The 14,535-nt window shown below is 36.5% G+C and overlaps 1 protein-coding gene across 3 annotated transcripts in view; it reads left to right on the top strand.

Annotated features, from left to right (window-relative positions):
• Positions 1-14,535, top strand: part of RIMS2 (regulating synaptic membrane exocytosis 2) — a 490,283-nt gene that overhangs the window by 262,871 nt on the left and 212,877 nt on the right. For all 3 annotated transcript variants that reach the window (XM_054192248.1, XM_054192250.1, XM_054192247.1), the window contains 2 exons: positions 837-949; positions 6,612-6,659. In XM_054192248.1, the coding sequence (XP_054048223.1) occupies positions 837-949; positions 6,612-6,659 (161 nt within the window). The remainder of the gene's footprint in view (positions 1-836; positions 950-6,611; positions 6,660-14,535) is intronic.

Raw genomic sequence — 14,535 nt, 5'->3', positions numbered from 1 at the left:
TATCTTTATTTACAACCTGAGAGATAGATACTTTGAAATCAGAATACTTCTTCTTTATTAGAAATATGCAGCACTCTTTAAATCAGCAAAAGCAGTATTTCATGTGGGGAAAAAGAAATTGTTCTTTGGCTTAGATCTGATAAGATGGATTTCAGCCTGGAGTTATTTTTTGTCATTATTTTAGAACTCTCTTATAATGGGAGCCATGAATAAACGTGGTGGCATAAACTTGATTATAATAATATGAAAACTCCTTCAATAACTTTTCACCGATTAGCCAAGTCTTAAAATAAAATCCATTTTATGTTTTGTGAGATGTGGAATGTCTTTTGTATTTATAAAAATACTTAATTTTTGCTGTATGTGTCAAAACTTGTGCTCTTGACAGTTTGCAGACCTTATAGATTTGAAATAAAATGCACAAAAAACATTACATGCATCTTGATGTTTCTGTAAAAATTAATTGATCTGATTGTACAAGATAATATGTGCCCTTCAGAAGACTGAATTCCTTTGGCCGCAGTAAAATAGTCAAAGGGAAAAGTAACTTGACTATTTAGGAATTTTGGGCCTTCAACTTACTGACATAATTACAGTCAGAAATATTTTTTATTCTATATGCTTCAGATGACATTTTGCAGCTAGAATAAACTTGAAAAGCTTTTGATTGCATCTGATCACCAAAAATTGAGTATCATTATTTTGTAATTTTAAATAGATATAAATGTGATATTTATCACAACTTTATTGTATGTTTGGTTATATTTGTACAATTTTTCTGTAAAGAAAAATGCATAAGTGCTACTATTTAAAAATATTTTTATTTATAATTACAGGTTCTAGTTCATTTGAATCTCAAAAAATGGACCGACCTTCTATTTCAGTGACTTCTCCTATGAGTCCTGGCATGTTAAGGGATGTTCCACAGTTCTTGTCTGGACAACTTTCAGTATGTAAACATTTCATTAATATTTGTGTTGTGCTTTTTGCAGCATATACAACTCTCACTGCGGAGCGCAAGCTACCTCTAACATAAATTTCTTGTTAAACTAGCTAAATTTTTTTGTTAATGCTAGATATCTCAGTGTAGGCAGAGCAGTTTCATAAGGACATGCCATTTTATTAGCTTTTGGAAATTTTCTATATGTTGAATTATACATATATGTATGTATATATACCTAGTAAGCTAGACTGGTAGACTCAAATTTTCATAAAGGCCTAATCTTGGCCTCCGGTTATGTTTGTGCCGTTGAGTGTACACACTTTTCAACTGTAACACTTACATGTACAGTTGGTAGATTTTATTACATGTGTGCTTGGACATTAATATTACCTATTTCTTATGCACTAGCGTTCATATATACCTTTCCCCAGATACCCCTTTGACTGTTTACTCTTTGTACCAGTGTTGCTTACTTTTGTTCTTTGCTCTGATTGAGAACAAAGTTCATTACCTGAATGTTTTCTTTAAAAGGGTAATTTTTTGTACTAAACTGAAGAACTTGGGTTTTGTATGCCTTTCTCTGTCATTTACAACTCCAAAGTGTGATTTTTCAAAAGTGCTCAGTTGTGGCCTGATACACGTTGAATCAAATGGAAGCAGTGCAAAACTGGTGTTAAACAAGTTTGAAAATGTCACATTCGTATTTCTTCCAAGTTGTTTGTGTTAAGATAATGAGTGCACCATAAAAATATGCACAAATCTAAGCAGACGGTGTATAGGTTTCATAGAAATGGTTAATAGTATTGATAGAGGAGAGGAAGAAATATTTTTCTGTCTGTTCAGCAGCCATGTTGGCTCCATTTGCAATGCATGAGACTTCATTTGTTTTGCTCATCAGACCAGCCATCTATACTACATAATTTTTAATTTTCTGTAACTTTTGTACTTTACTACTTTGAAAGACTCAAATCTTTTGATAAATAGAAAACTAGAAATCTTGACTATAGAGTGCAGAATGCTTTGCCCTGCAATTACAATGACAAGGCAACATGGACATGAACTGTCATAATACACAGATTGAGGTTTCTGAGAACCAATTTACTTTTATAAAACAGCAAAAATTGTTGATAGTGGAAACAGGGAGGAAAGACATCTATTATGGCTAAATCTCATAAGAGATTAGGCTGTCAGAAAGCTTTGATTCCTAGCTCCCAGTACGAAATTCAAGATCCAGAGTTAGGTGCTCAGACATCCAGTGCACAGAGACTGCGGAACGATGACCCAAATAGGAACCACACAGAACTGACTTCCTCACTTTCTCAGTTTTGGAAACAAAGTATTCAGGAGTTTAAGATTAGGATTTATTAGTAAAGTGAGTAAGTCTGTTGATTTTGTGGTTTGATAGGATATTGCAGTTTGAGATGAATAAAAATAGTATCAGGAGATTTAGAGGTGTATTCTAATTTACTAAGAATAACAGATTTCAAGGTTTTATGTCTCAGACTGGCATATAAATTCAGTGTTCAGTTGAGTTAACTCAAGAAGGCATCATTCCTATTTTTAATTATTTTTTGTTTGTTTCAAGATGTACATGCCTTTATTAATAAGTTGATAGTATTTCTTTCCATCTAAGGAAAACAAATAATGTTAGGAGACATTTAAAGATCTTTCTTGCGTTTGTCCTCTTTGTATTCCCTTATATACTGTATGCAATCATATACAATAATCCCTACTACACAGTATCCTTGTTTCCCTCAGTGAGCAGCGGATAGCTGAGAATGCACAGCTCCAGTTGACTGACAGTGAGGTCAGAAGAGCTCAGTAACTCTCTAAATTAAAGTCCCAATGTAGAAACCTAACATTAGTAGACGATTCAAAATTTGGACACCTATCTTACCTCACCAGCTAAAGAAAAGTTGGAAATAGCTGTATTTCATGTTGTCGTGTTAATGGCACGAGCCAGCTCCTGCTGCTGTTGCCTCAAGGCTTTGGGAGGCTAGTGCTAAATCTTTTACTTTGTGAGGAAGGGTGGTTGTCACAATGTCTGAAGATGGTTTGGATAGATAGCAACGTGGCACCTAACTGGGCACATTACAATGTGTAGACTAAAATATATCTTTAGAAAAAGACGACTTTAAGAGAACTGAAGTATTCTACAGGAAGAGTTTTTTCAAACTAGTAAATATCTGTAGTGTCTTTTTGATCTGATACTTTAAGTTACTTTTGAAAAATCACAATTTTTTTGACTTTTCAAATTTGGCATTTTATGTGTCTTGAAGGTAGTGCAGTGAATAGTTTCTCCTTCACTTTTTAAAATTTTGGTTTCTCATAACTTTTTAAAGTTTTGAAATTTTGGAAGAGTCAGTGGAAAAAACCCCTCTTTATAGAGTTGGAGATGTTTTGAAAAATTAGAATGGACTGCGAGATTTTCTAATTTTGAACCTTTAGCAAAGGTGAAGTAATAGAGAAAAAAATGAATTTTAAAAATGTTCTGAAGTTCCAAAAAATATTTTGGTTTGAACACTAAAAAATGGATGAGCTTCTGTATTTTAATCATCTCTTTTCTGATAGAACAGTTGGTGAACACTCATTTGTTCCAAATAGCTGAGTAAGATGGAATGGAAGGAAATACTAAATTCCAAATGTAGTTGGGGATGTGCTCTTTATGGTGAGTACCTAGGCAGGAGAACAACTGCAGAGCCCGGGCAGCAGATGCTGCTGTTCTTTGTGGAAGTGGTCAGTTGATGTTCTGGGTGATGGTGGATTATTCAGCCAGCTGTGATGAGTCTGAGGGAATGGATGATAGGTAAGATTTTGGAGGTGTTTCCTGTATTTTTGGTACTTTTGGAAAATACCATGTAGTCCTGATGGGCCGTTGTTAGGGCAGCTGTGTGTAATAGGTTGTGAAATACAGGAGTTGTGGGCAGACGTGGAGATACCTACAGTTCGGGTGGAGGTCTGAAGTAATTGAATAAATACTTGGATAGATGCATCCTTATTCAGACAGTGCTACAGATCCTTCAAGGGTTTATATATTAATAGTGTTTTGGAACGTATTTCTTTATGTTCAGTATGGTCGCAGTTTAGCTGCAGTGACACCTCTCCATTATTCAGGGATGTTGTATGTTCAGTCTTCCATGTTTTCCTTTGTGTTGACATTGGTCTGTTTTCTTCTGTTGAAGTTACGGTGACAGTCCACAGCAGGCTATATAGGATTTCCCATGAAGCAAACCATCTCACATAGCTAGGAAATCTTTCCATTAATAATTATTATGCCCAAATACATATTTAAACAAACAAATTGTGTGCAGCTACAGTAAACTATTGTGTATTATAATTTACTAAGGTATATAAATATTTTATCTGTATTCTGCGTGTATTCTGTGCAGTTTATTTTATAGCTTTTTTGATCCACATTGTTCTTTCAGGGACATATCTGACTATTATTGCAATTATTGTTTTATTATTATTTGCTTTGTCTGGTTCCTGTTTCTGTGTTTTTTCACTGATTTGTTTTTTCCTTTAATATCATTTTGAAAAAGTCAGTATTCTTTGTGTGTTGGTGCTCTTTGCTTCATTACAGCATTCTGGCTACTTTTTCAATACTGCATGAAAAGTATGACTTGGAATGCTTTTGCAATAGTTAGGTTTAGAGGCTGATAACGTGACTAGAAGAATGTCTAAATGGATACAGGTATAAAATTACATTTTTCATTTTTGTACTGGTGGAAATTCTAACAGAAAAGGGATTCATTTATAAAATTAATCTATTTCCTTGTACAGCTGAACCCCAGAACCACTTCAGTAGATTTTCGATACATATTCAGTTTATAAAGCAATGAATATACAGGTATATTAATTATAGTTGTATTATCTGTAGCGTATTATAAACTGGATGTTGTACATTGTGAAGGACAGAATATGTCGGCATACTGGGGGGTTGAGGTTAAGTATGAGACATGCTCCCCTTCCCCCTTTCACCTTTTCCTTTTCCCCTTTCTTTTCTCCTCTTTTTACCTCTACATTTACATTGCTGTTGCTCTAACATCAAAGCCTGGAAAGTTCTCGGTAGTGCACACAATGTGCCTTTTGCCCTCCATTTCCAAGGCAGACTACGGCAGGTGAGGGTCCTCGGTGCATAGGTGGAGATATTCTATCCCTTTTAGGATTGCGATATTCTGGAATATCTGTATTTCTCTTGTAATATGGAGCAGAAGCAAGCTGAAGCTCTACTTTTATTGTACGTGAGTAGGCCACATATTCTGGCACCCATACATTGGGCTATGCAGTACTGTCTGTGCGAGGTGGGGGGGGCAGTGTGCAGCTGCTGCACCTCGCAGAGCACAGGAGCACATCAGACAAAACCTGTGATCCATACTGTCAAATTTTTTTATATATCCTCTTGCTTTGGTGTGAGAACAGATTACTTCATAGATTTTGTGGAACAGATTTCTTCAGCATCTGTGCATGCCAAGTAAGCAAGGAGGGTGACAGAACCATCATCATACTGCCTGTCTCCTTTCTTTGGGCACATTTCTCAGGGAAGTGAATATTGAGTAGTAGCTTCTTCCCATCCCTTTGAAATAGATCAGTAATCTCAGGAAAACTGAGCAGGGAGGAAAGTAAAGGAGATTCGTCTGTCAGATCGCTGTGGATGTCGTGACGTACCCCCATACTCCTGTTCCCTCCCTCACTGGCCCTCTGAGGGCCAACACGTGCTCCTGTTCCTGTCCATTCCCCATCCTCTGTACCCGTTCTGTGCCACTCCATTGGCTGTCGCCCTAAGCTGAAGATGGAGAGTGGTTGGAGTTTGTAGCTAGTCCAGGAATTTAGGAGTGTTGCCTGTACCAATGTAGTCTTGATGAGCCACTGGAAGGCACAAGGTTGCATGTGGTCTGGAGTGTTACATCACAAAAATAAGAGTTAAAGTGCATCTATGTGTGTAGTACAACTACTAAGTTTGCAAAAATGCTCTAGATCGCATTTCATGCAAGGGTTTTCTGTATATAATGTGTGTAATTTCTGTCATGATTGCTGGAGAATTGAAATACATTGATTGTACCTTCCCCCATGTAATGCTAGTACCAGATAGCCCTAACTTTCTTTTAATTGTTTTTAAAGTATTTAGGAGAGCTTTTTGTAGAACTGCCTTTAAAAGTTGCAGAAAAGAGAAAACCTTTTACTTTATTTGCTTTACTCTAGAAAGCAACCAAAGCTGTCAGTGCGTGAACTGTTTCTGTCTCTGAATATGATCTACGATCTTCCTGAAAGAGATGGTCAAGCTGAACTTGTTTCCTACCCCACTTTTAAATCACACTTTGCTGACCTGCTCCTTTTGTTAATGTTATTTCTAAATCTATTGTAAATGTTATCTGTAGACCTGTAAAGTGAAATCCTTGCTCCTGGGGAATCAGTGGCAAAATTCCTCCTGACTTCCCTAAGACCAGAATTTCCATCACAGGATTTTGATATGATTTGGTAACAAATTTGCAGATTTAATTTGTACATTGCATTAAAATACTTTGTGTTAGATAAATATGTCATTGGTGTAAAGCTGTGTTTAAAGTAATAGTTGTGTGTCTTTGTTTTTACTTTTGGTCTTTTAGTTTCCAGCGTGTTGTCCTTTTTGGTTTTGTTTTATTGCTTTTTCTTTAATTTTGCTTACCAGAGCCAAAGCCTTAGTAGAAGAACAACGCCTTTTGTTCCTAGGGTTCAGGTAAAGACTTCGTCTGCCTGACAGAAACTAAAGTTGTGTTTCTTTCTTTTGTTTGTTATGGAAAATGCATAGTAGGAAAACGTTACATTATAGTCCGTTTTCCCATATTCTTAGTGTGTTGCTTTAAGCCATATTAACAAGTTTCATGTCATCTTGTGAGCAGCTTGTAAAATTATGCATGGGGGTTAAAATATTAAATTAAAATTTAAAGAGACAAGTAGTTTTTATTTGCAGTTTACTCAATATTAAACTCATACAGGTTTCGATAGTGATGATGGCTATGCATCCCATATACAAAATGTGTGTACTGTTTAAGCAATAAATAATTTTGTGCTTGAGAACATTATATAAAGATGAATGTCTCTTTAAATCAGTCATTGTCATTACTTAACACATCCTTTTTTGCATTTTCCAAGTAATAGTAGCGCCTTGAGTGGAAGACAGGCAAAAAATTTGTACCTTGCTTAAAGAAACACATTTCTTGTGTATGAAACTTGGTTCTTGCATTTTAAACGTACATCAAAATGACCAAATCTCTATTTAAATAAAAAAATTCTGAATTCTGAAAAAATTCTGAATTCTTCCATTGTGTTACTCAATTTATTTAGCTTTGGAATTCTGTTTAGGTGCAAGTTGTTTGCCTTTTTTCATTAGGAAACTCCTAAGGTATTGTAGATTAATGCAAAAGTAGGTTTTACTAATATGTTACAATGCTTATCTTGCTTCGCTGCATGCTTTTCAGTTTTTTGTAAATAGAATCTTATCTGCTTTTCTTACAAAATATCTTTATGGAGATGTTAATCTTTTGTCTGGGAGCTGTATAAATGTTTCTCTTGTTTGATCAATTGCTCAAGGAAAGATGTAAAGGATGATCTAAATGATCAGAATGAGATGACTAAATTTCATATTGAAATGGAAAGAAGATCATATATATATATATATTTATAAAGAAATTCTAAATAAGGCTGTAGGAAATGGATTGATTATAACTCATATTTGATAAAGTACAATTTTTTTTCACAACATATTATTTCCTGAAAGTAGTCCTTACAGCTGCTTAAATGTAAATTCAAAGTAAAAATTCTAAGAAAAAAATTGAGATTAAAAAAGTAATGTCTTTATAGTAATGGTTTAGGTTAACATATTACTATGTGCCACTGACATAAACTGGCTGTGTATTAAAAATTTAAAACATCCTTTAGCATGACTAAGAAAGTTGACTTCTGCTCATGGTAATGAAATCAGAGGGGTACAAATTCAACCACAAGTTGTTAAGTAGCTCATAAAGGTAAATATTGTATATGACATAAGTAGTCTTCTAATATTTATTTTCTTTTTAGATATGTGCAAAATAAATTCAGAAATGATATGACAATTGATTGTTCTGGTTTGCCTGGAACCTGCATGTTTCACGAAATACAGTAGTGTAGAAGTAACATAATGTAGTAGTTCCTTATTTTAATCACATTATATAAAATAAAGAAATAGACATAAAATTTTCAGTTCTACTTAGACTAATATCCTCTAATATAAAAAAAAAAATATTACTTTGATCAAATGATTATAGTAGTCATTTAAGAAAATAAAACAAGTGTAATGCTTGATAGACAATATCCAGCAAGAGGTGAAAGTGTATGAGGCTTACTCTCTCACCTCTGGTTGGATTATTTTTGATATTGTAGATAAGAATTATCTTTAGCCCCAGTTTTGTTTCTGCCCAATGTCTGTGGAGTCATTGTAAATCTCTCTAACAGTTTTTTGCAGAGCTCAGTAACAGTCAGAGCTAAACATAATATTTGTGACAAGAGTTCCTGAAGAACTCAAACTTATGACCTTGGCAGCATCTTTACAACTAGACTGAAACAAAAGTCCATCTGCCCACTTTTAGTAGGGATGGCAGATAGTTTAAAATGGATTAATTTAAGATATGTTTACAACACAGGCTGTAGAGAAGAACTGAAATTCTCCAGTGATCTTTAAGCAAGGGTATGAGAAGCAGTCCAGTAGCAGTGCAGGACTCTGGTTGCTTTTCGGCATGAGAATTCAGCTAACTTGGAGCTCTGAGCTGTTGTTTATGGTTGTCAGGCAGTATACGTTACTTTGTGGGCTGTGGTATAGCTGTGTCTGTAGAATTCCCTACAAGAATGAGGATCTCCAAACATTTCTGTTTATACCTATTTGTTTCATTGTTCTCAACAGGAAATGCGTATCTTTATTCTTGCTTACATCTTCTTTACTTGTTAGTCTGAAACTGATCCTGGTGATAAATGTCCCAGATTCTGCCAGAAGTTCCTCTGCCACACTTCTCTTCATGTCATTTCATTCATTTTCTAGCTCTTTTATCGCTGAATGATTTAGAAACTATTATTTTATTGGGAAGAAAAGCACTCCATTTCCTTTTTTTCCTACTGTGCACCCTTGTCCTGAACCTTTACTTACTCTGCAGTACTTCGAAAAGTGCATATTTATTTCCTGAACTTTCAGATTCAGTTTAGCATACCAGGAGTTTCCTAACTTCCAGAGGGTTACTTTGCAATATCTTTGTAAGGAACGATCTGTTCTTAAATTTGTGATTTCCATGCGGTATCTCTTGTTTACTTGGTGGGGTCCCCTTTTGAGCCAGAGCTGACATGAAACCACCGATTTTTTTCTAACTTCAACAATTTCAGACATCATTTTTGCTTTAATACAGAACATCAGAATATTTGATAGTGTATAAAAATACATATATGCACGCATTTGGCATTATTGAAATCAAGATGAAGCCACTAAAAAATAAATTTTTAAAAGAAGCCTAGATTAGGGCAGCCTAAATACCTCCATAATTTTCTGGCCTTCATATCCTAGAAGCTCTTCAATTTGACAGCCTTTTCTTGTATTTTTTCCAGCATATCAGACAGTAACTGAAGCAGAAAACAATAATAGTTTGGTTTAGCAACCCTCAGTAGTCAGGATTTGTTAGAGGCGTGTTTAACAACATCCAAAGCTCACCTCAGCTACGCCGAAGACTTTACCACCTCAGGGCAGTTTCTGCATCTACATAAGCTTAAGTCCGAATAAAGTGATTGCTGTAAACATTTTTCAAAATAAACTGGGAATTATTATTTACTTTTTTTTGCAACAATAGATCCTGCTGGTGTATCTCTTGTTTCAGAATAATGCAAGAAAGAAAGAAAAGTAATATCTCAGTTTCAAGATATTACACTAATAAACAGCTAGGTAGCTCACATGAAACATTATAGTGAACAACAGCAGAACAAAACCGACTGGCCAGATGTCTCTCAAGCCTAGTGGTATTTGTGCAGGCTGTGGTGGTAGAAATCAAGCTGCAGGGCAGGCAGTCTCTCCCAATGGCATAAGTTTTATCTCTTTTCCGTGAGTTTTGTGAAGTACCCCTTAAATAACAAATAAAGAAATAAAGTGTGGCATAGAATGAAAAACTTCAAATATTCTCTGTTTTTAAGTCTAAAGTTATAGCTTAAGATATGAGGTGCCGTTATGTACTGTACACAAAACCACATTAGAATTGCATAGTTAAGTAAACCATAAAGCATTTACGAGATAGGAATATAGGAAGTGGAAATAGTAATGTTTCCTATATTTTCTTAATTGATTTCCCTTTTGTATATATATTAGAGTATGGGTCCTAATTACATGATCACTTCTTTTCTAGAACTCTGACCTCAATCAGTGCTCTGAATAAAATTTCTAGTTAAGATAAGACCTAAAAGAAAAAGGATTAAATCTAGTAAACTGAATTTGTGTGCTTAAAATAAGTCTGAGGTGCCTTGGGGAGGAGCTTAGACTTGTACAGTTGAAGGAAAGAACTAAGTACCTCAATATCTGCAGCGAGTGATCCAGCCCAAATAAACGACGCCTATCCCCATTAACTCTATCTGAAACTTAGGCTACTCCAGAGGGTGAGTCAATTCTCCAGAGGGAGGTGTCTTCTGAGGCTACAGAGAACCAAACAGGAATACTAGATAGCTGTATCCTCACTCAGGATGCAGCACCAGCAGTCAGCTTCTAGATACTGTTCTATGTGTAGGGGACTCATTCCAGAAACAAGACATCTGTAGTTTAAGTCCTGTTTTGACTGAAGAGGTAGAACCTGTCTCTCAGAAAAGTGCCTTTATTTAAAGTGCCTTTAAATGTTCTTTTCTTCTCTGGAGTATAAAGTCTCATCTGAAGCTGGGGTGTTGTGTGTCTGGGAATGTAAGTGTGTGGTGATAGCAAAGAAAGCTTAGTTTTAGCGTAGCAGATTCCAGACTTGTTACCCAAAATGTGTATTGATCTTGTATTAGATCGCTATTGGTTAAAAACCAGAAAGAATCCTATGAAGCTGGGACCAGACCCTCATGTCTTCTTCACCCTGATGACTGTCTTCATCACCTGAGTGCTGAAGAGTTCTTGTTTCTTGCACTCTGCATGGCAGGTATTCTTACCCGTAAGCCTGTCTCAAGGAGTGCAGCAGATGCACCACTCTGTGGATGACAGATCATCTCAAAATTTCAGGATGCATTGAGTTTAGATGCCTGTTTGCCTGAACGTAGATTACAATGGAAGTTTAGTCAAGAATTAGGTACATATGTGCCCAGGGAAGGAGCCTAGGCAAAGAAAGTGTTATGAGCATGTGTGTGGCAATTAAGTTTCTAGGACTTCAGCAACCAAGTGGAAAGATCTTTAGAAAGCATTCAAGTTACCCAGCTTTCTAAGTGAATTTTGGATGGCTACTTTCTAAATTATCTAGGTTGACAAAGTCCTATTGAAGAAGTTTTTTACAGGTGTTAAGTTCCACATTAGCATCATCCAGCGTGGTTTTCCTGTGGTGTATTTTATGTGTTGTAATTTTAGTCTTCCCTTCATTTAGATCAGGATTGTATTGTCGCAGTTTCTTATATGTTCTAAGCTTTTAAAAGTGCAATTCCTACATGTGTTAAAAACTGCTGAATGGGGGGTTTGTAGATCGCGTGGTTAGTTAGCTGCTTAAGTCTTTCGGTGATGAGCATCACACCTGTACATTCTTGTGGGACTCTCACCCTGTGGATTGAATAATTAGATATTCCTCACTTTTTGGTGCTAGGGAACTTTTCTGCGTACTACTCAACAAAGCTATAAAAGAAAAAAATAATTTCCTCATCATCTTCTCTGTTACACATGTACTATTCCATGTTTATTTCACAACATAATATATATATATGTATATATATAATATTCTGTCAGGTGTGGTAGGATTGTCCTGCATTTATTGATTAAGAACTGAGAAACTACAATCAGAGTCTGAGACAACCAGGGTCTGTCCAGGCATAATAGACACCTCAGACTTCAATTCCAACACTTTGCACAACAAATCAGGCTTCAGGGTCTCATGTCAGGCTTCCAGACAATGAAGCACATGCAATTTGTAAATACCCCTTGAAATGTTTCAAGGGATCCACCCCTCAATACACAAGATCTGTGGGAAAGAGGAAGTGATGGAATCCAGTCCTCTTGGACTGTACCTGGCTGTCTTAAGTGGCTATCCTTTCCTTGTGAATAGAAAAGACAAGGTTCTTGTAGGAAAATACCATACCATACGAATACTGTCGTAATGCTTATGCACAGGAGAGTCAGAATTAGATCAGTCCTGTTCCCAAACTCATTTTCCGTGTTCAGTATGCTAGTCTAACTCCTCGTTTCTCACTTTCCTTTCCAGTTTCCTGCCTTGACTTCTTGTCAGATTTTCTTCCATCCCAGTCTCTCCATGCAATACATTTTGTGCCAGTTACAGAATGGCCGGTTCTTTTTTCAGCTCATTCCATTTCTCTCATTCAGTCTGGTTTTGCCGCTGTGTTCTTCTATGGTCTCTGACATTAGTGGCTCCATTCTTCCTGTGTTTCACCAAGAGGCATCCTGTATTCTCTACTTTCCCAGTAATTCTAAAGCAGTTTCTGATTTGTCCCTTCTTCCTTCTAACTCCATTAGAATGCAATCCTCTTCTCGCCTCCATGGGGTTCTTTGTCCATTTTCTCACTCCCAGTTTCTTCCTTTCTTCTCTTTGCATCCAAGTTAAATGACTTCTTGGGTTACAAGTGTCTGTGCTGTATATTGGAGTGCTAGCAGGGTGAACACAGAAGAGAGCCTTCGGGTCATAATTCTGCCTCCTGACCTTTCCTGTAACAAGCCAAATAGTAGGGAATTATAGGGAAAATATGTCTGTTATGTACAAGTTTTTCCATTTTTTTTTCAGAGCAACAAGAGAAAAGTAGAAGGTACAAGTCAATGCAAATTTCAAGTTCTTGTTCCAAAACACAGATGTCAGAGCGTCTCAAAGAAATGGTGTCAGGCATTTTAACTTTCTGCTTAGAGTCATTCTCCAAACATCTTCGCTGAAGTTTTCCTGCAAAAATCCAGTCTGAAACAAATATATCAAATATTTAACTTGAATATGAATGGATAATTCTGGTTATATTTTTGGCACCCATGGCTGGATTATCTCACCTTCACTCAGTCACAGTTTGTGATAGTGGCTGGATCACAAATACATTGCATTCTGCTTAAGCAAGGATAATTTTTCAAAAAAAAAAACCAAACAGATGAAGAAGGTTGTATTCAGTGCTACTCCCCTTGGGGTGTGGGACTAGTCAAGTATGTCCTTTGCTCAAGGACTCACGAGTAAGCCTGTGGGTGGATACATTTAGTGTCAGAGAATATTTAAGTTGACTTGCAATTCAGAGGTCATTAAAGCTTTGCTTTGGATTCTTAAAGTTGGTGCAAAGCTTTCTATTTATGATCTGTAGCTGTATGAAGATACTTAATAATCCAGATAATTCTCAGTTTAGAAAAAATACTGTCAAAGCCCCTTGCTTTGCAGAAATGTAGGAACAGCATCTAGAAGTCTCTTGAATAAGGATAATTTCTCTCACACAGTTTTCTGCTTTAGTAGACGTAGAGCTACCATTGGTAGCAGAAACCTATAAAGTCAGCAGCAGGGCTAACAGCGCGATAATAGAGGACGAGTATCCTCCCCTTTTTAATATGCATTCAAACATGGTTGGTGGCTATGGGAATTGCAAGATGTTGCAAAGTAAGGAGAAGTTCACTGCCACCATTGAATGAGTTGCTATCACTGAAGTATTAGGAATGGCAGAAAGCTAAATCAGCCTCTTGTCGGTGGGTCAAAAGTCTTCGGAACTGCATCAAGACCTTTCTTCAAGTGACTGATATGCTGGAGATGAGGACCTGTGACAGCAGATGGAGACCTTGTCTCTGAAATGATGCAAGATGGGCTCCACAGAAAGTGTCCCTTCCCCTAGTTATGTTTACCTTAGCTTGGGTATATTCATGCCTAAAGGTGCACTGCTTGGTTAGGTGTGGAGTTGGAGACTGTCCTCTTTGATTCCCTTAATTTCAGGGAGGGTCAGTGTTTCCTTTGAATGTCATAGTTTGTCCTCTGTCTCAGGCAAACTTCCCATAAAGGAACCCATGTAATGACTCCCTGGCTATTTGGAAAGCTTTGTTTTGTCCTAACTGCACCATTTGCCCTTTCCATAATGAGTGCTCTAAAGTAGGTATATCTTCTCCTTGAGTAATGTATTTGCAGCTATAGTATTCAAACTGAAATAGCTAAATAGCAGCTTCTAATCCCTGTAGTAAAAAAGGATAGCAAACCGAGTCTAAGACTGATTAATAATAATTTCTACAGAGGAGTAATTGTAGTTTTTGCCTTGTTGTTGCTGAGTTGGACTATGAAGAGGGCTGGACTACTGAGCCTTCCTATCTGACAATTTCTGGAGAGCTTACATGATTTCAACATCAGTCTCGGCATCTTGAAAAACATTTAGAGATTTGAAGTGTTTATGGTCTTATCCCATAGTCTTTCCAGCACAACAGGATG

The sequence above is a fragment of the Rissa tridactyla genome, chromosome 2, assembly GCF_028500815.1.
Source record: "Rissa tridactyla isolate bRisTri1 chromosome 2, bRisTri1.patW.cur.20221130, whole genome shotgun sequence".
In the NCBI taxonomy this organism is placed as follows: domain Eukaryota; kingdom Metazoa; phylum Chordata; class Aves; order Charadriiformes; family Laridae; genus Rissa; species Rissa tridactyla.
Note: the sequence above shows the minus strand (reverse complement) of the source record. Positions and strands in the feature narration are given on the sequence as shown.